Source organism: Talpa europaea, assembly GCF_964194135.1.
Source record: "Talpa europaea genome assembly, chromosome: 13".
NCBI classification, from domain to species: domain Eukaryota; kingdom Metazoa; phylum Chordata; class Mammalia; order Eulipotyphla; family Talpidae; genus Talpa; species Talpa europaea.
In genome coordinates this window covers 62643011-62664667 of record NC_140080.1, presented here as the reverse complement: position 1 = coordinate 62664667, position 21657 = coordinate 62643011, and the positions used below count along the sequence as shown (strand labels likewise).

At 38.1% G+C, this 21657-nt stretch overlaps 1 protein-coding gene across 1 annotated transcript in view; it reads left to right on the top strand.

Moving 5' to 3' along the window:
• The window catches only part of ZNF521 (zinc finger protein 521), a gene marked incomplete at its 3' end in the record, with an annotated part of 256138 nt that overhangs the window by 215975 nt on the left and 18506 nt on the right, over window positions 1-21657 (top strand). The window contains exon 5 of the mRNA XM_084252689.1: window positions 18702-18767. Coding sequence (XP_084108815.1) covers window positions 18702-18767 — 66 coding nt within the window. The remainder of the gene's footprint in view (window positions 1-18701; window positions 18768-21657) is intronic.

Below are 21657 nucleotides of genomic sequence, written 5' to 3'. Positions count from 1 at the left end.
GAAAGAGTATTTTATATGAATGTAAATATACACTTTGCAGCCCCATATAAACTCAGTGTATACAGTTGGTTCATGCTGCCTTCATTTTTCAGCAAATTGGTGGGTTCAATGGACAGAACTCAGGGCTGTGATTCAAAAGACTTGCAACTCGGTGCTTTCCCTTAAACTATATAGCTGTATAACCAGGTTGTCCTTAACCCCCACAAATGAAGGAATTACATGAAGTTACCTTACCACTCAAGTTTTTTGATTTAGAGAATATTGGATGAAACTAAGACACCTGTGGAGCTCTGAATTTGTCAGGATTATACTCCCCTGACCACTTCCCAAACTGAAAAATGCTTTCATTTCCCATTTTCTAAGCTTTTTGCTGATTTCCACCCCACTACCAATTTTATTAAAATATAATTGACATATAACTTTCTATATGTTTAAAGTGTGCAGCATAATGACTTGATATATTGTTCCTTATGTTTTCTTCTTATTTTTTATTCTCACTGTTCTCTAAAATTTGTCAGGTTTCTGCATCTCTGATAATATCACTCCTACCACAATTTACTAGTTTTTCTCTGCAACCCATGATCAAATTGTTTTGTCTCTTTTCTTCATTTTCACAAGTTGCCTTCATCCCAAATCAACGGAAGAAAATGTGTGAGAAATTAAATTTCTTGACTTCATCATCAGTAATGCATCAAGTTCAATTCCTCCAAAAAGTAGGAAATAAATTTTCATTAGAATTTTTACCTCTTAAATGTATTCTAAAAACCACTCATTAACATGCTAAGAGTAAGCCTGATTCCTGTTATTCTCTCTTGACCAGAATAGTTGCTAATTAAATGTTCATTGACTACTGCTTGGAGGATTATAACAGCAAGTTACAGTTTAGTAGTTGGGGGTAGGGAGGGTGGTAGTGAGAGGGTGGAGGAGGGTGGGTGGCGTGGGCAACCTGCAAAGCAAAATTTCATTTCCATTAACCCTTAGCAGAAGACATGCCTATTCCATCAGCCCTAAACAGGCACTTGGGATGGCTATAGGGCAAGGGGCAGGGAAGGGCACAGGGATTTCAGGAACATTGATATTCTAGTTAGAAACTCCTCTGTTCTTTAAGGCATCTGAATTTTGAAACTTTCATGAATATCTTTGTTATTTCCTTGGTAGAACTTCTGACAATATGTCAGCCCCCCTAACAATTCTGAGCCCTCCTTCTTTTCTCCCAGTGCCTCTCACTGACAGTGGGGGAGGAGAGAGGAAATGCTTACTAGACTCTTTGTTTCCTATTTCCACATTCTTTTTTTTTTTTAGATTTTTGACTTTTTAAAATTTTTTTTTATTTTTATATTCCCCATACAATTGCAACCACCTGATTTTAACCCCAATCCTTCCTTTACCTTCCCCCCCAAAGTGTGTCCCTGTTTCATAGTTGTTTGTTGATTTTGATTTTTTTCTTTCTTACAGTTATTCTTTTTCCTGGTCCCTTATTTAGGTTTTCTAGATTCCTGTACTGAGTGAGACCATCCGGTATTTTTCTTTTTCTTTCTGGCTTATTTCGCTGAGCATGATCCCTTCCAGCTCCATCCATGTTGCTGCAAATTGCATATGTTTATCTTTTTTGAATGCTGAGTAATATTCCATGGTGTATATGTACCATATCTTCTTGATCCAGTCATCTATTTTTGGGCATTTGGGTTGTTTCCAAAGCTTAGCTATTGTAAATTGTACTGCTATAAACATAGGGGTGCAGGTGCTCTTTGGAATTGGTTTCTGTGTCCTTTGGGTAAATACCTAAGAGTGGAATTGCTGGATCATATGGAAGCTCTATCTTTAGTAGGCTGAGGAATCTCCACACAGCTTTCCATAGTGGTTGGGCCAGTTTGCACTCCTACCAGCAGTGCAGGAGAGTTCCTTTCTCTCCACATCCTCGCCAACATTTGTTGTTGCTAGTTTTTTTAATATGTGCCATTCTCACTGGTGTAAGATGCTATCTCATTGTAGTTTTGATTTGCATTTCCCTGATTGCAAGTGACATTGAACATTTTTTCATATGCCTGGTGGCCATTTATAGTTCCACATTCTTACATATAATTTCTTCAAAAAATACTTAAAGCTTTCCTTCTCCTTTTCCCTGTTTCCTTTTATGGTGGATAATTAACAACAGATGTAGTAAAACGACGTAAACAAATGTATTATATCTTCAATAGATAAATGGCGGCTCAGATTTTCTGTTCCGATTTGTGTCAAAGTTGTTGACATAAAATTTGTTCATAATATTGCCTTAAAGTCCTTTAAATATCTGTAAGTTCAATAGTGATATTAATTCATTCCTGGTAATGGCAATTTGTGTTCCCTTTTTTTATTGAACAGACTAGATAAGTTTATCAATTCCAATCTTTTAAAAAAATTGAATTTTGATTTCATGAATTTTTACCATGATATTTTTATTTCTTTGATTTCTGTTCTTATTTTTATTATTTAATTCCTTACTATTGGCTTTATGTTTAATTTACTTCTTTTTAACTTGCTTTCTTTTTTCCAGTTTCCTAAGGAACATTTTGTCATTAGTTTTAGACATTTCCCCATTTCTAACATAAGCATGTAAGTCTATAGATTTTCTCCTAAAAATTCTTTAGTTGCATCACAAAATTTTGAAATGTTGATTTTTTTAAAATAACCTTCAATTAAAATTATTTTCTGATTTCCCTTATGATTTTTTTTTGATCTTGCATTATTTAGAATTGTGCTCTTAAATTGCCAAATATTTGGTGTTTTTCTAGCTCTCTAGTTATTATTTCTAATTTATTTTCATTGTGATTAGCAAGCATACTCTGTATAATATCCATTTGGTTAAATATATTGACACTTGTTCTATGAGTGAACATATGGTCAATCTTAGTGAATGTATCTTGTGCACTTGAAAACAATGTGTATTCTGCAGATGTGGAGTGTAATGTTCTGTAGCTATCAGTTAGGTCAAGGTGCTTGATAGTGTTGTTCAGATGGTCTCTATCTCTGTAGATGGGATTGGAGAATATAGTTGTTGTATCAGTTGTTAAGAGAGTTGTTCAAATTTCATCTATGATTATAAAAATCTTTAGATTTTCCTTAAACTCTGTCATTTTTGCCTTATATGTTATTAATTAATTAATTTATTTATTTATTTATGTATTTATTTTTGCATAGAAGAACTGGGGTGTAAACCAGAGGTGGGTGTGAGGAGCAGGGAGGATTCACCAGAGACAGAGCAGGAAGTAGAATAGGCAGATCTACTGAAATACACTGCTGAGGGGAGCAGCTGGTGAGACAGGAGATGTCTGCCATGCCATATGGGTATCTCCCTGACCAGGGATTAAACTCAGGCCCTTTACCCTAGGAGGGCTGTTGTAGCAGTAAGTAGCTCTGAGCCTTAACCCCTAGGCCACCAGGGAGGACGGAGAATATTTCCTTTTATTATTGAGCATAGTTATAATGTCTCCTTTAACATTCTTGGATGCTAATGCAAACATTTTAGTTCATTGTTTTCTCTTGAAAATTCTCATTTTCTTTGAAATTTTCCCATATTATATAACTGATAATTTTAAATTGTATCTTAGACACAGTAAATATATGGTTTTGGATACTCTGGATCTGTTATTTTCCTCTAGATAGTGCTGATATTTTTTGTGTTTTAGGAGGCAAGTAACTTAATTGTATTCAAACTGCAAGCTCAGTTTCTTGAACTGCAACTCATATGTCAGTTCAAGGTTTTTGTTGTTACTTTTTAAATCTCTAGTTGGAATGCTTACAGTCAGTCCTGCACTTGTATGGTTCCGAAGTCAGCCAAAGGTTTTTGCAGAGTTTTACACAATATACTTTTTCCACCTCCTCCAAGCTCTTTCTTAGTCAAGGTTTTACCTAACATTTTAGAAGTTCTGCTTCCCAAAATTTCTGTTTTCTCAAGCCAGAAACACTACACTTTCTACTGAACTATTAGCATGCAACTGAAATCTATTTTTAAAGTATCATTTTCATCTTCTGTCATTCCCTTCTTCTAAGCATTTGCTCACTCTGGATTCTGCCTGCTTGAATTCACATGCCAGTGCCTTTAGGTTAATTGTTATTTTGTATTTTATCCAGAATTTGTAGTGGTTATCTGCAGAAAGTTCAACCTGGTAGGAGTTTATTGTGCCAATCCAAAGTGGAATCTCCATCCCACACATTTTAAAAAATTAGTGTGTAGTGTAGTTTCAGTGCATTTAAATAGTAATGTACTCTAAATATCATTCTAAACTTAGCTTTGAGGGTTGCCTTTCATTCACTTTTCTTAAATAAAGTAGTTTGCTTAGTTACCCTCTTGTTAATCCATTGCCTTATTATCACCCTAGTTCTTTTTCAGCAGCAATTCAGGGAATTTCAGGATTATTTAGCATGGTTTCCAGGTGATGCCACTGTTACAGCATTATATTCTCCATGGAGTGAACAAAAGACTTAGTAGCTTAATATCCAGTACTCTGTTGCTTCTGGAGAATACCACTGTCACATTTCCCCAGTCACTCAACATCCTTGGGTCACCCTGGTCACCAAAAGTTATAGAACAAAAATATAGTTACATTCAAGTTTTGTGAATCCTAAATGTTTATCTCTTCAGATATGCCAGATTGAATGCATGGGTGTCCAGGCTAATATGAGTAAAAAATTACTGAGATTACTGTATCTATACACACACCAAGTTCTTTAGCAACTTGAACTTCTGCAAACCCCACTTTTCTGGAGAAGGCAGGTTATCTGGAACCAAACATTCATCTTTGAGGGACATATTTCATTATTTTTATACTTCCATTTTCTTATGTATATAATGTTAAGAACATGGCTACCTTATAGGAATATACTGTGAATTAATGATGTGTGAAGGGGGGTCCTGTGTAAGTCACTGAGAAGACAGACCCAAACATGCATATTTTGCTTTTATTTATTATTTAGAGAACATTTGTGATAGTTTATGAACACCAAAGCCCCATGATTCACAGCCTGCCGTGGATATGAGAGCCAGCTAATGAAATGTGCCATTGATTTCCTTTTTCTGTCTTTTTTGACCCTCTGTTAAATTTAAAGGGGAAAAGAGATACATTATATTTCAATTCTAATAATAGCCCCCGATGGGAACCAAGTGGCTAAAACAATGGAAAGAGAGACCTTTCGGCAGTAGGATTTGCTTTGAGCCTAAATGAAGTCTGTCATGATCAGTTTTTTTAGTGAAATGAAATCATGAAGAAAGTTGATTCCTTCTGGTCAGACCCCAAAGAATAAGTGCCACATGCCCAAATAATGACCACTGGTGATAATTAAGCTTCACTCTCTGCAGAGAGACCTAGATGACTTCAGTATGTTAAAGAATCCCAGACTTCAGATTTCCAGTTATTCCCAAAGCAAGCAAATAACTTCATTGTCTGCTCTATTCTCTCCTAGTGGCCTTGTAATGGGCTTAAAGTTCAACCTTTTTGTGTTAATGGGGCACCATCAGAAAGCAACAAATATTTCAAGGCAAATAATATTTAGAGGAAAAACAAAACAAGCATTTTAAAATGTTTTCAAACTGAGAGTAAGGTATATTGTATGTACATTTTCTATAGCAGTAGGTAGCACTTTTAATGGAAACTTTGTGACATCACTAATAGTACTTATAATTAATTGTATTAATCATGACTAAATTTGCCCTCAACTTCTATAATGTCAGGATAGAGATGTTTACCCAAGGAGAGAGCTAACATGGCATTCTTCTGTGGAAGTAATTTTCACTTGAAAGAGTGTGTGTTTGTATGATAGGTGTTTGCTTTTCATTTATCCACTTAGAGTTTTCTCATCCTTTCAGAAATTTATTGATTTATTTTGTGAGATGCAGAGAGGAGGGAAAAGGAAAAGACTATGATTTGTGACAAGTGCACTTCCAGAACAAAATACTGTTTTATCCTACCCACTTTTCTGTTCTCTCCATTATTATCTCTTTGTTATTGAGATATAATTGACATGTAACATTATATTAGTTTTAAATGTGCAATGTAATGATTCAATATTTGGCTATATTGTGAGATCCTTATCTCTTATCAATTAGCCTTTGTATATCGTGAGACAAATCTAAGTCCTCATTAAGCTCACAATTCGTCAGCAAATAATAACTGCAATTACAAAATATGTAGCTCGCCCAATTTTACTTTTAAAGAACTGTATTTTGACTTCTCCTTTTCAAAATATGGATAGGGTAGAAATGTGTGATCTCTCAGTATAAAAATGACATCCTCTTCCCTAACAGAACTGCAGCATTGGAGAGCAGGCGGGAAGGTTTGCACTGTGGATATCCATATCCCATCTTGCCAAAGGATAAATAAAGGGCATTCATTCATCAGCTTTCAAGCTGCCACCCTCTTTTCTTTTCCCCCAGCCCCCACCTCTCCCTGAAATTGGGAGGAGGGAGATTCTGATTATTTTTGCCTATTTCTAGCAGAGCTAGGCATGAACAATTAAATTTAGGGCTTCCCTGTGGTCTGTGAATAACAGTGCACAGTGCTAACCATCAGGGCACAAAGGCAGACAACAAAAAGAGGCTTTTTTTTTATTTTTTGTTTACCCTTCAGGACACTGTTTACCTTATCACTGAAGGGGAAGTTATCATCTCATCCCCTTTTGGAAATTGTACTGGGTTTATTCTCTAGCTTGGAGTCTCAAACTGTCCAGTGATAAAGTGGGCAAGTCAGCCTGGAGCGAAGGGATTTCAAGAGGCCCTGCTCTCTCCCCTTAGCCTGCAACCTTGTGCCTGTGTTCTGCCTGTCTGTCTGTCTGTCTATCTGTCTCTGTCTCAGGCTTTTCCTCTCTTGAGTGCACTCTCACTTCCTCATCCGCGCCACACTCTCTCCCTCCCTTTCCCTTGAATTTTCTGTCAAACCTTTTTCTTTTTCTTCTTTTCAACCAGAATGATTTTTTCCACATTTCTCCCTCTCTCTAAATTTACTTCACAGCAGATTGTCTTGTAGTAAATCACCAAAAACCCAAATAGCACTAAAGCATTCTGATACAACATTAGCATTTGCTTAACAAGCACAAGATAAACATTAAACAAAGAACTGCATTTCTTTATTAGAGGCTGCAAGATACATAATCCATGAGCACAAGAAACATGGGACCCAGTGGATATGCAGATGTGTGTTATTTCATTGGCGCTGGGCGGCCTTGTTAGAAAAGGTTTTCATCTGAAGGCTTGGGGGTGGATGGTTGACTGTCCCTGGTGGGGCTGTAACTAGATACAGAGACTGTTGCAAGCTAGGCTGGGCTCCCTGGTGGACGTGCTGATTGGACAGCCTGAGGAAAACTTGGGAAGCATCGGGAAGTGAACTCAATCACCTTGGGGATGATAGGGTAGAACCAGATGAAGGCATTTGACTTCTTTTGTAACTCCCACTAAGGACAGATTGCCAGTGCGATCCAGCCTCCATAACTGCAAATCAGGCCCTTTCCCCTATGCCGATTTCATTAGAATGGCCAGCATGGTGCAAAGAGGAAAAAAAAAAGGTTAGACACAGTAATTTTACAGGCAGGCGGGTACAAAAAAAATCTGCATAATTAAGCAGTCAAGGCTGCTAATAGGGGAGTTTATATGCTCTGGGACCAGGCAAGGGCAGCACATATGGATATAGCACTGGATATTAAATCTACGGCATGCAGACTTACTTCAGGGCCCTCAGAGAAAAGGCTAATTATAGAGAGAGGAATTGTGTTTACTGGTCTGTCTTGGGCAAAGATGGTGAAAGAAGTGCAACCAAGTTTTGCAGTTAGACATGAACAGGCTGTTAATAGAGATATCAAAATATGTGCTTTGGTTGTTTCCTACCTAATCAACACAAAATTATAGATTCTATGGACAATCCCCCCCACCCCACATTACCTACTATAGACAAAACACTTGGAGTTAAGTGTCATGTGTTAAGTATGTGCATAATGTCAAGATGCAAGGGATGAGTGTGTTTATTATTAAATTGCCACAGTTTAATCACAACTGTGCTCTTTACCATCAATAAATTTTATTTAGCAGTTTAGCTGGCCCTGTTTAAAAATGTCAGTGCTTCTGGGCATGAGTTCAAAGTCAGCACTTAAATATAAATGGAGAATCTGAGTGGAAGTTGCAATGGGCAAGGGTAAGCCTTTCGAGAAAGGGTGTGTTTCTGGAAGAGGCTCTGATGGGACGGACATTAACATTTCATAATGCAGATCAAAGGTAAAGAGAAAACCCAAAGGCCCCTTTGTCACAGGCCCCTAACGACTGTCTCATACAGGCGCTGAGATGATTTCTTTAGATTATTAAAGAGATACATCTCCTATTTGTATGTATGTATGCATATATGTATGCATGTCCTTATTTATTTATTTCATTCCTACAAAGAACATTTTCTGAAGAGGACAAGGCGGTGGGCCTTTTGCCCTGGGCTGGATGTGCCAAGGCCCGCCTGGCTGTTTCAAGGGACCGGAGCCTACTGCAGATTTCATTTCCAGAGAAGCAGTCTGGCCCCTTTGTCCTTTAGGGAAGCTTCCCACAGACAACAGCCGCCCTCGCCTAACACAGATTTGTGGCTGTGGGCTCAGGCCATTTGTGATCCTGTTGTGCATTCCATTACTCCCCCCAACAAGGAGGGCCAGAGAAGAATCCCACCGCCTCCGCTCAAGATGCACTAAAACCTCGGGCTTATGAAAGTAAACAGCATCTGATCAACCAGATATTGGGTCAGGCTCGCCTGACATCTGTGCTCTTCTTAGAGGCGGGGAAGTCCGTGCTAATGAGAAGACCTAAGCCCGCGCCTCTGAAAGTGAGAGCCGCAAAGGCCTGTGAACCAGCAGTTAAGCCCCTTAAAATGAGGAAAAGCTTCACGTTGGCACAGGGGGTGCAGGGCACCTCCTTCTTGTCTCCTCATTGTTCACCAACTGACCAGGGGTGGCTTTTTACTGAGAACAGCTGGTCAGATATTATAGCACTCGGTTAAGAGGGTAAAGGTTCTGAGAGACTAGTATAATGCAGACACCCAGTGCAGCTATTTTATACTGTATTTTTGAATGGTGTCTTTTCCCTAGTAACTGTTTAAGTTCATTGAGGTTTTAAAATCAGACCAGTCCTCAGAATTTTTTTTTTTTAACTCAGTGACATCTGATGCGTTCTGATTTCCGAGATGAAAATGAGGTGCCATTCTAAAGAAAGAAAACTGTGACTGGGTTACCCCGAGATAAGCAGGGACAATTGGGCCATGGCGGAATGCTGTAACATTGAAAGTACTTATTAAGACCATTCTTTATATCCTATACTTTATACTTGAGACTTAATATTTTTCAATAAAGAAAACATTGTGAGCAAGACTCAGTAGATGTCAATACCTATAAAATGGAAGCAGCTGAGGCATGGGGGCTTCCAGAATGAGTGGGGCTAGACCTGGGCCTCGTTTTTTCAAAAGAAAATGAAGTTGGCCAGAAAGCTAGCAGGTAGTAAGTGAGGCCTACTAGAAAAGGGGGAAATATTATTATTTACTTAGATAGCAATAACTATGAAGGGCAGGGCTAAACCCACAATTGCTTACATTTTTTACTTTTGGGGGTGGGGCAAAGTGGGAAAGCTAGGCATGTCACTTGTAGAGGAGTGGTGCGAATTGTAAAAGGTTCCTGACTACATGATGAACTGTTATGAGATGCCAAGAAGAGACGACTCTGTATTCCCACTGAGTCCATGGGTGGATTCAGCATCCCTGCTAACACAGTGGCTTCCCAAATCTGTCTCCTCTCCCCTTCCCTCCATCTTGCCCTTCCTCATTTTCCTTCCAAATCCATTCAACAAAAATTAAACAACACAGTTGTTTCAGGTAGGGGAAATAAGATGTGTATTTATGCTACAGGGGAAGATGGGATAAATGCCCTAAGGGTCCTATAAAATATGGTAAGAATGCAGAGGAAGAATTAATTCTAAGTGCAGGGAATAGATGTGACTGGGGACTGACACCCAAAGAACAGAAAATGACGTGACAGTCCTTTTCCATGTAAGCTGTACTACTCTTCTTCATTTCTGGAATCATTCCTACAGAAACACTGATAAGTTATCTAAACATTCCTCTCTCTCCCCCTGCACATGTGTTCATGTGTGTATACATACAGAGTTTGAGGAGAAGTAGAGGAATAAGATGAATGGGTGGCCGTACCTTGAGAGAAGTTTTCCAGAGCAGATAACTTAGCAATGTTAATATCTTCTGGCTATTGTTTTAAAGTTTATCATCACCATATGCTGAGATTTCCTCATAAATGCCTAGGTTAACTCAACAAACTATCAGAAAGTCCCTCTTCTGGAGCTTCCTAAATCACCTCACATGTCTAGGAGCCTGACCACTGCTACTTCGGGTAGGGGGACCTGTGAGGCAGTCCCTGCTGACTGGCCCAGTCCCACCACCATTCCACTGAGCATGTCTCAGTGTCTCTTCCCTTGGAACCACCATCTTCAATACTACAAGACTCACAGCTGCTTTGGGACAGCTAAACCCATGCTTTTCACTGCCCCCCAGCCTTTAGCTCCTTCTCTGTTTTTACTCCAGAGGGTATGGGGGGAAATATAGAGGAACAAAATCAATAAATGAACTCTAAAAAGTAATAAATGCTAATATAAGATATTTCAACAAATAAAGCAAGCATTTGTTTCATGCTTAGTAACAAGCGAGAATAACTAATGTTTGTTGAGTACATATGATAGCCAGGCATTGTGCTGACCACGAATACAGATGATTTTAGTTGAGTCATCTCATCGAGGTTAAATAATGTAGGTGCCAGATGCGGGCTTGGACACATCCCAGCGTTCCAAAGCCGGCTTGTGTTTTTAAAATCACTCACTCCACCATAGTGCATATGACAGGCTTTGCAGATAATGCCTATGGTGACTTTTATAAATACTATCTCTTCATCCCACTACAGTGTAAGTCCATGTAAGCCTTTGGTATGCTAGGCCTACCAAGTGCCTGTCACGGGGATCAGGAATTTTCCTCCCACCATGGAAGCAACTTTTGAGACAGTGTCAAAAAAATGACAGATTACAAAAATGGACTTAGTGGTGGCCGTTCTCTTGCTATCAGAGCACAAACCCTATTTTAGAATAAGAAGATTTTGTTTGTCATAAATTAAAAAGGATTTAGTGGCTGACTGTTCAATTTCAGAGTATTCATCGGAAATTAATATTTAATCAGTGCACAAGGAGGCTTAATTGCATTTGTGACCTGCTTTCTTACATATTTGGGAGGGTAGAGATGAAAATGGGGAACACACAGTAGATGCATTTTACTGCCAGAGTCGAACTTTACAATTGTACCAGGGGACCTTTGGTAATGTTTGTAATGTGCTGCTATTGTGATTTAGGAAAGAAAAATGCTACTGCTGGGCTTTATTTTCAATGGATTTTTTTTAAACATCAATTAATGCAATCAAATGTAGTACAGGGAAATCTAACTTTTTATTTACATTTCTGGGGGCCAGGGAGGGTTTATTTGCTTTTGTTAACTCCAGTCATTTGAGCTATACAGTATATGGTTTTCTTGGTATTTTCCAAATCAACTCAGTAAGTTAAATTTAACTTACTATGTAAAACTCTCCACATGAGGAAGAGAAAACAACCTTGTAACTGGTACCATTTGTTGGGAAACAAATGATTCTGCCTTGCCTCACATAGTTTGAAAATAATGACTTTTTGTTTTATAAAAACAGATTTAGTTAATAAAATGAATCATATCAGTTTTCTTACCCACTAGCAAAACTGAAATATGTTATTTCTTCATGAATTTGTCAGGTTTTTGAATGCCAGGTTTAAACTCAATCTTGAATTCAAAAATAATAACCAAAAAAAGGGGGGCTAGAAGGCATATGTTTGGCTTTTGGGCCATGGAAAGGCACAAAAATAAACCATTAAGATAATCAAAAAGGTTCATGCTGAAAGTACATTTTTCTCATTTTTACCCCTGTTGCAGTTCGCTCTCATCACTAAACACACATGATCAGCACAGAGTACTGAGTAGTCTCCTAATTTCCTGAGGGTAGAGACCCAGTAAAGTTAGTATCATAGATGATTTAGCAAAGAGCTTAGATTCATGTTGAAATTTAACATTTTTTGTTCCCCATATTTGGGAGCCTGGAGTTAGATTTGAGCACAGCTCCACCAGTAACTACCATGTGACTTCAAATAAACCAATTAAGTTCCTTCTAGGATTTTGGCTACCTGGACCAATCCAAGTTTTATTGAGCAGACTGAGGTGTATATAAACTCACAATAGGTTTTGAAAATTATAAAATGCTGTATAAACATAGGAGTTATTATATTTATAGCCATCCTCACATGGAGGTAATGGGAGGAAATGTGCTTTGTTATAGTCTCAGCAATAAGAGGCTCCTTCTATTGGGGCTTTGGAAAAGGGGGGAGTCTGAGTTTGAATCGTGTAGACACATATTCAGCCTCTTGTGCTTACATGTCATATTGGCCTGAGAGCAAAGCATGATCTTTGCAGTAGATGAGGTAATATTTAGACCTAATCGGGTGAGTTAAGGCCACAGTGACTACTCTGACTTGGAATTTCCCTGCTGTTATCACTTTAAGACAATTTCTAATACTGTTTCTAAAGAGAGATGTCCAGATTGTAGTCCTGTGTGCATTCTTCTACCTCATGTTCTCCCTTTGGTGGCCTGTCCTCCTGCATGATGGGTGCTATTAGAAGGGTCAGAAAGGACTGCTTGGGCCCAGATGCCAATCTACCATTTCCTAATCAATTATGCACTCCCTTAGAAGGATATTGTGATAGTCTCAGTCATGTCTAATTCTTGAAATTTTCTATTATTTTTAATTCTTTGAAGTAATCGGGCAATCTTGAAGATAATTTCTTTCCCCATTCCAGAGAAGAACATTTATTTTGTTACTGGATTTTTTTCTGTAAAAATAGGCTTCTATGCACAGTCAATTATTGTGATTGGTTGACAATCTAAAATTCCGCTCCATTTTATTTCTTTCTGCATGTTTGTACCGTGCTAACCTGTATTTACCCACTGTCTTTGTAATGTCTGAACTGTCTTTCCTCCAATATTCAGAAAAAGGAAAACTTTTTTTTAAGGAAAATGATTTATTTATGCATACAAGAACTGGAGTGTAGGTCAGAGGTGCGGGGAGAGGGGGAGGTGAGAGGATTCACCAGTGACAGTGGGGAGCGGCACAGGTGGATGTACTGAAATACGCTGCTGAGGGGTGCTGTGCCATGTGGGTTAGCACCCTGGCCAAGGATCGGACTCATGATAGTGCTGAGACTTTACCCTTGCACTACCAGGGAGGCCCCAGGAAACTTTTGTTACTGGTTCCTATCAGGCTTTCCTCTCCTATCTCATCCAACAGTTGCTATCCTACAGTATCAGGCAAAGTATTTACTTTTCTCCAGATTGTCAAATATAAAAACCACCATGCTAATCCCGGTCCTTTAAGAAACCAAGTATTGCTACTGCTTTTCAGAAGCAAAGGAAGAGTAGAAGTCCAAGATGTCATGATAGGTTACTTTTTATCCTAGGCTTTTATGTTTTTCTTTACCAAGAATGAAATTGATAAATGAGCTAAATATGATTTGCTTTTGGAAAGGACATAAATTTTACAGTTCTGAATACCAGATTTCTCCTTGGATTGTTAAGATAGCATTGGAATTCTATGCTGATTGCATCATGTATCATACAGGGACAGAGTCGAGCTCTTAGCTATATATTTAAGATCATCAATAGATATTTTAGTTTATTTTTCAATAGATTTCCTTTTGTGTGTAAAAACTATCAGCCTTGTTTATATTGACACAGTCTGTAATATTTAAACTTTTATTTTAATTTTTTTAAGATTTATTTATTTATGCATACAAGAGCTGGGGTACAGGCCAGAGATGCCGGAGGTGAGAGGATTCACCAGAGACAGAGTGGGGAACAGAACAGGCAGACTGACTGAAATACACTGCTGAGGGGAGCAGCAGGCGGGCCAAGAGAGGTCTGCTGCACCATGTGAGTTGTTCCCTGACCGGTGGGGAGATTGAACTCGTGCTGCAGAGGCTGCAGATTGCCTCATGGTGCGGTGCTTAACCACTTGCGCCACCAGGGAGGCCCATATAATATTTAAAATTCGAAAGCAGATATTGAATGAACTGGTTCAGGTTTTAGAAAAATTGTCTTAAAAATAGGAGATTAAAAGTTTATAGCACCTAAAGCATCTTCATAATTCAGCATTATAGTCTTAGAAATATGTAATAGCTTAAGCAAAAAGTAATATAAGGAATTGCTATCTGAGAAAGAGCAATCTTTAAGTATTATGTCTTGTTTGTCACTTAACATATACACTTATTAACTAATCCATGGGGGTTTTAGACCCATTTTACTTTGGATTTTGGCTTAACACCTAGGAATAGCTACTTCTTCACTGTACTTACAAGTTGAGTAGACAGGACATGTTTTATAAAATATGCTAGAACTGTGTGCCCTTTCTACCCACCAGCTTTGTAAATTAAAGGATGAGTAAAGGATGCTTACTCTAAGGGTAGGTAACATATTGTATGATCTATACTAAGCCTGTCATTCTAGTTACCTCTCTTCATAATGATAGGGTAATCTTCTCAGAAATTTCCAAATTTCAATGTAGCCCAACTCACTAGTATTATGCATACCAGCTATGCATTAGTTATATAAGGCTCTATCTGCATACCAAAAGGGCAAGAATTATCAATAACCTTATGAAACTGTTGTAAAGAAGATGCTTGTGTGTAGCTAGTTTATAGATATATAAAATGTTATGTATATATAAGTTTATATATATATATATATATACACACACACACACACACAAATTCTCTATGGTAGTTGTGTATAATAAAGGCATTTTGCTGTTCGTACTCACACTTTTCAGGTGCCTGCAAAGAAAAAACTGGATTTCTCAGTTTATCTACACAGAACAATTTGAGAGTATGTAAATTCAGCATCTTATTTTCTGAATTTTTCTTCTTAGCTCTCTTTACAAAACCTGCCTCTCTCTTCTTATGGCACTACATGCATATTAATGTTGGGTGAAGCCTCATAGTACTCAATGGTCTGCTCCACTACAAATTACAGCATTATGGCATCAAAATAGAGTGATGCATCATATGCCTGGTAAAAAAATAGATGAATCTTTCTTGCAACATGAATTTCCTTCCTTCCTCCCTCCCTCCTCTCCCTCCTTTCCTTCTCTCTCCTGTACTTACTCTTCTTTGCTTCTTTATTCCCATCTCCACGGATAATAACTCCCTCACTTGTGTTGCTCTTGACTGACAGCAAACATACAGGAGATAGAAATGAGTATGTTTCATTGGTATGCCAGCGACAGCTTGGCTTCAGCATGTAGTGTGTAGGTGTGCTGGGGTGTCCACAATGATGCCCAGGAGAAAAAAGTAGGTTAGGAACATATTGAGCTAACCTATTTTCCATACATAAGTATGGCATTACCTTTTCAGTAAGCCGCACACTTAGGAATATGCATGCAGTCCCAGTTTCTTCCGAAATACTCAATTTAGTACCATTTCAGGGAATGATTTGGGCACTTAAAGAAGTATAATTAACTATAGGCAAAATAGAATTAAGGAATCAGTCTTTGCTTCTGAATAATTATAATTCCATAAACGAGAACTCAAGCCCAGTCTCCACAGGGTTTCAGGTGACAGTGTAACCAAATCATTGGGTTATTGCCGTTGAGAGAAAGCATCAGTATTCAGCCATAAATGCCTTTGACGTCATGAGTTAAATAATCACGAGTGTTTCCTGCAGATTGACAGCTCCTACCAAAGTGCCTTACAGAGAATGGTGTTCCTCTGCAAAATCTGCAAGTGTGGGAATTCAACTTTCCATTATCAAATCTTTCAACAGATGCTGTCTTAGCTTTTCGCTAAGCCTCTACTTTCCTGCAGGGAGAGGGACCTTATCACACGGGCTGGAAAGACTTAGTAGTAGTTGCTTAACACATAGAGGATGGAAATACATCAGACTTTTGGGGGGGCAAAGGAATAACCAGGTAGAAAGATGAGTAACTTCTTGCCTGTCAATAAGAGATCTAGAAAGATAGAAGCTTTAGTTTAATTAAAAAATTGTACTTAAGAAGGACACTTTTTTTTTTTTTTTAAAGAGAGGGTGTGGTAAGACGCTATAGCATAGTTTCCAGGAAGCCTGAATTTTGATACTGGCTATGACCAAAACACTTTCACATCCTGGGCATGTCAGTTAAGATTTCTAGTGTCAATGTTCTCCTTAAATAAGCCCATAGTTAACTAGATAGTCTCCACAGTCCCTTTTAACCTTAACCTAGCATTCTAATATTTAGCCAAACATACATTTACCCTTTTTCCCCCAAGTAATCTTTATTTATTGCTTCTTCTCCATTTTACATGATAAAAGGCACAATATCCTGGGATCTTTGAAAAATACTTGAACCAGCCAATACAGTTTCGTGAGGTATTTATTAGCATATTTCTTTGTAAAAGGATAACGCCAAATTGTGGTCAGCCAGCTCGGGCCTTCCCTACCATAGTGCTTTTCAGATTTCTCTGAGCATTGGGAGTGTTATTTGTTTTTGGAGGGATGTTAATCACCTTATGGTAGTTGTATGTCACTCTCTATTTTTCTTCAAGCATAAGAGCTTTATCTGAAACACAACCTGGAAGAAGAAGTTATACATAGGTTCACACACTGTACATTTATTTTTCTTTTAAGTGTGTTGTTGCAGTTTTTTCCTTTGCTAATATATTTTGACACCTCATAGTTGTAACCTGCTGTTCTCTTTAATTGCTTATTGTTATTAATTATATTGTGGTAACTTAGTTGGCTGCTTGAGCCACTTGGCTGTAAAGAAATTCATTTATCATTATTGCTGTTGGAGCTACAGAAAATTGCCAGCATTCTATCCAAAGATGAATGATTTTGAGCTCACATCCAGTAAAATTTTGAACATGGGTCAAATCCTTAAGTATTTTCTTTCTGCTGCTACCCTTTGCTTCTTTGAGTCTATGCAGTGAGTATCTTCATCTTCTTTTCTCTTTTGTTTTTAGTCTTTGCTGTTCATTCAAGTGAAGTTTTTGTTTTTCTCAACACTTCATGTCCAAATAGTACCCTGTATTTTTTCCTCATATTCCTAGTTGTCAGTTTTCCTCATTGGAATTTCCTTTTATAGTGTGAATAATGTTCCCGCCTTTACAACTTTGTTACTTGCACATTTCATTTTAAACCATTAGTGCTGATTGGACATTGCCTTAAGCTCTTCCTTTCGATGAAAATGATCATTATGCCCTTAAGAGTAACTATAAACCCCTAGCACTCTATAAATAATCAGTTGTATTTCAACTCCCAAATTAGGAAACCTCCAATAGAAGGAAGGAAGGAAGGAAGGGACAAACATATGCAAACATGGGGATGTGTACTTGTATGTACCCAGCTACTTACAAATATCTGTAGTTTCTTTAAATCTGGGCTTAATTTAGAATTCATGACCCCACAGCTGCATGTGCCACAGAACAGCCAGGCCAGAGCTCTCCTCTGCCTTCTGGCAGCATGACATTAAATTCACACTAGTTAAGCCAACTTAAATTGAGCCTCCTTGAACCTTCCTAAATAAAACTAGTGGCCTTAATTACAATCAGGCAATTTAAAGGTTATGGAGCTCTAACTAGTACTGCAGTATATCACTTTAATAATGCACAGGAAAATTTCTCTAAGGGGTGGCAACGTTTGATTAGAAGAATTCAAGTTTCACAGCACATTCCAATAAACTGTTTTTAGAAATCTTATTGCATTTATTGCACCATTACCTTTTTTCATTCTTCAAGGCCAAGTTTCTAAGGTCACACCAATAGAATAATAAAAATGTGAATTATTTGCAAATAGTGTGCAGTATTGTGATTTTTGCATTGCTGTTGCAGATTTTCTTAGTCTTTGCCACCAAGTAGAAAGTTGCAGGCTAGGGTCCTTGGAAATTTGGATTCTGGCCCCCATTACTCCCTCATGCCTTGCTCGATTCCAGGTTTTTCTTGTGCTTTGGTAGTGAACTCTGATTTTTAACACCACAGTTTAGGAGAGAAGTCATCTTTGTGAGAAGTCATCAATAATACAAGTTTCTTAGATAATTAGCTCTGGAAATGCCCAGCTAGCTTCTGCTCTTAAACCTGGGGGCACCTGAAGCACCATAGTTGTTGAGATCTGTAACATTTACAGAAGCCAGTGAACCTCATTCATTTCTTTTGTTTGTTTGATTTGTGGATTGGGGTGGGAAGGGAGGGTAGTGGTTTAAAATCATCAGCACTAGCAAGCTATGCTTTCTAGCAAGGATAAACAGCTTTTCAGTGTTTGGAGACTTTCTCCTTCTGATAATTAATGGCTTTATGCCAACATGAAGATTTAAGAAAGAAAGGCACTGACCTTTGCCATAAACTCGGCACAATAACACAGAAACATACCCGAGGAACATCATGGCTAGTACATGACTTGCGTTGCTGGCCACTGCTGTGTGGAATTAATATTGACTGTTGCATCATCTCAGCTATCAAAGATATTTTCCCAATAGATTTAACTTTAAAGCAGGTTACATTTAGTTTATTCTGCATGAACTATCCTCTTTCAATTTTACCAATTTGTGTTTTTTTTTTGCACAGTACTCGAAGGTAAATATACCTGCACTTCCACCAGTGCCAGAAGTCCCAGATGTGAGGGCATTAATAGTAGGTATTTAATATCAAACAAGAGAAATTTTAAGCCAAGAGTGTAATAAATGCATACATCTGATTTAATCAATTAGCTAAAAGAATGGAGCGCTTTGTAATATAAAAATACATAACTATTAATAAAATTGTTTAAAACATGAACTATGGGGTCATGAGTATATGATGTAGAGACCCCTCTATGACTTAGGACAAATAAAAGATAATTATCCCTCTTATGTTTTTTAAATGCGTAATAACATTTTTCCTCTTGAAATAAGGCATATGTTTTGACTTAGCAGTTTCTTGCCAGAGATAAGCTGGCAAATAAGACAACTACTTTGTTAATGCTTTCTTTGCCAGAGCATTTTAATTTTATTTCAGGAAATAATGAAATCAAGCACTCTAAGGTAAATGTGGCTAGTCCAAATGTGTTAAGTGTATAAGATTTAATATATAAGAGAATACAGTAAACTTTGGAAAATCAATTGATAAATAATAGATACTGTTTTGGTGTTAGTCTTGGCATTTTGTTCTGATGAGATTAGATGTAGGGCTAGCTAAGTATATATTTCCCATAAATTCAATAAATATTTATTGAGTCTCAACTGTGAGCCATGTGCTGTCCGGGCACTTGGCATACATCAATGCACAAAGCAGACAAATGCCCTAGCCCTTCTGCCACATGCCTCCTCATAGCAGGAATTGATGACTAACCCCTAACTCAGTTCTCAGCACTCTCTTGGTATTAAGATGTCTTGGGCTACCACCCACCACTCTTTAACAGGCTAAGCAAGAGCTGAAATGCATTACTGAATTGGAAACATGTTATCTCCAATCATATTGTATGTCTAATTTATTATGCAACATGGAAGTGAATATTTTATACTGCCTGCATACTCACAAACTATCTGTCAAGGCAGAAAATAGAGCAGCTCGACAGATTAGGTGGTGAAAAGCTTTGTAAGAGAAAGAGTTCCTTTTGTATAGTCTGGTAGTAGAAGTAAAGAGAGAAATGGTTCAAGTAAACTTGCTCCTTTTCAGTGGACTACACCAGCATAAACTGAACTCAGAGCTTCATGCAGTGAGCTATTATTTTTCAAAACGATCCTAATTTCTAAACAGACCTACAGGGTAGATTTCAGACATAGTTGGTCTCAATCCTTACTCCCACCTGTATCCCCATTCTTGTACTATTCAGGGCTGACATTACTTTTCCTAGAAATGTGCACTACTTCTTTTCTTGGCTAAGAATGTTTTATTCTTGGAGGGGGAGCACAAGGTGATTTTATCAGTGCCCTACCAAAAACTTTTTCATAAAACTCTTTCATAAAAACATTTGAAGCTCCAATTTTTACCTTCAAAGCTATTTGCTGGCACTGTATGTGTTCTCTGAGACTTCAGCTGTGGGGCTCATGTTGACATTAGAAAAACAAAGAAGAAAAAGATGAAGATCTGGAGGTACTAACTGACCGGTCAGGGTTGAAGACATCTGTCATCCACATGTATAACTCTGATTCGCCACTTGTGCCGCAACATCACTGCCAATTCCCCACAGGTGAAGGGAAGCCACCTCTTTGGTGGGTTGTTTGTTTTATTGTTTATTGTTCGAACAACATTCCAGTATGTTCCTCTACATGACAATATTCTAATAACTAGTACACACAGCCGAGAATAATAGCCAAGGAATTGGATGATATTGCATCTCAGAGCATCTAAAATCCCACTGCCTGACTCTCCATCCCTACCCACCTGGACCTCCTGCTAGTTTCCAAGCTGCTGATGTTTATGGGGCTCTAGGCAGCCCCTGGGCTCTTTAAAATCTGCTGGGTACAATGCAGCCTACCCCAGTTGGATCATTTCCTGCTCTAACCCTGCTGATAATGAGAAGTTCAAGACAGGAAATAATAGTGTCAATATCAGTGGCTTTGCTTATAAAGTCCAAAAGCACAGTAACCTTTAAAACGACTGGCCCAAGCCAGATAGTCACTAAGTTAAATGCAGACTTGCACCTTGTAGGTCTCCTTGAAATAACATTGTCGCAAAGACACATACTTTTCCCGAAACACCTAAGGCTTAGGCATGTTGTGCCTGGCTAGCCAAAGTTGATGTATCTGGTGCTCATTTATGCTTCATATTCCCTATGCCCTTTCCTTCTTATTGTGAGTCTTATGCTTGTATCTCATACAAGAGATTCCTTTCTTCACTAAAAATAGTGACAGTGGCAGACACTCCCATATTTCCAGTGAGAACGATCCAAGAAGTGCCAGTCTTCAAAGCAACATTTATTTTCATGTTCAATTGTTTAAAAGAATAGGGCAGAACTTTTTAACTAGTGTGAAGAAAAGGCTCACACACTATGCAGTACTCTCAAAATCTGCCTCACTTTGGGGGCTTAATGACTAATCTACTGGCAGACTTGGAGACCTAAGTAATATTCTCCATTGTCAAATTAGCACCTCCATGTGTTTATGTTACAGTGGTGAAATATGTGCAGTATATAATACAACAAATTATAGTGGCCGAGCGCTATGGACCTAGAAAGATGTGATAGCTGTGTGCATGGCAAATTACAGTACAGTCTGCCTATTTTTCTACTCCTGGTTTCTAGGGTGAGCCAATGTAGCCAAGGGGTAAGTTTTGTCATGTATGGCTTTTCTTTGTTATTCCTCAGACCCCTAGCTTATAAATGTGTGCTTGAAAATTAACTCAGGGAAGAAAAGAAGCAAAATAAAGGGTTGGGGGTTGGGAATTGGTTGAGGGTATAGTTTTCTTGGACTTAAAAATATATATGAGGATATAGTGGTACACACGTTTGTACTGGAAAAATTACAACTGCAGGGCATTTGATTTCTCTGTTTGGATTCCAAGGGCAGAGTTTACTCCCTCTCAAATCAGAGCTTTAAAGTAT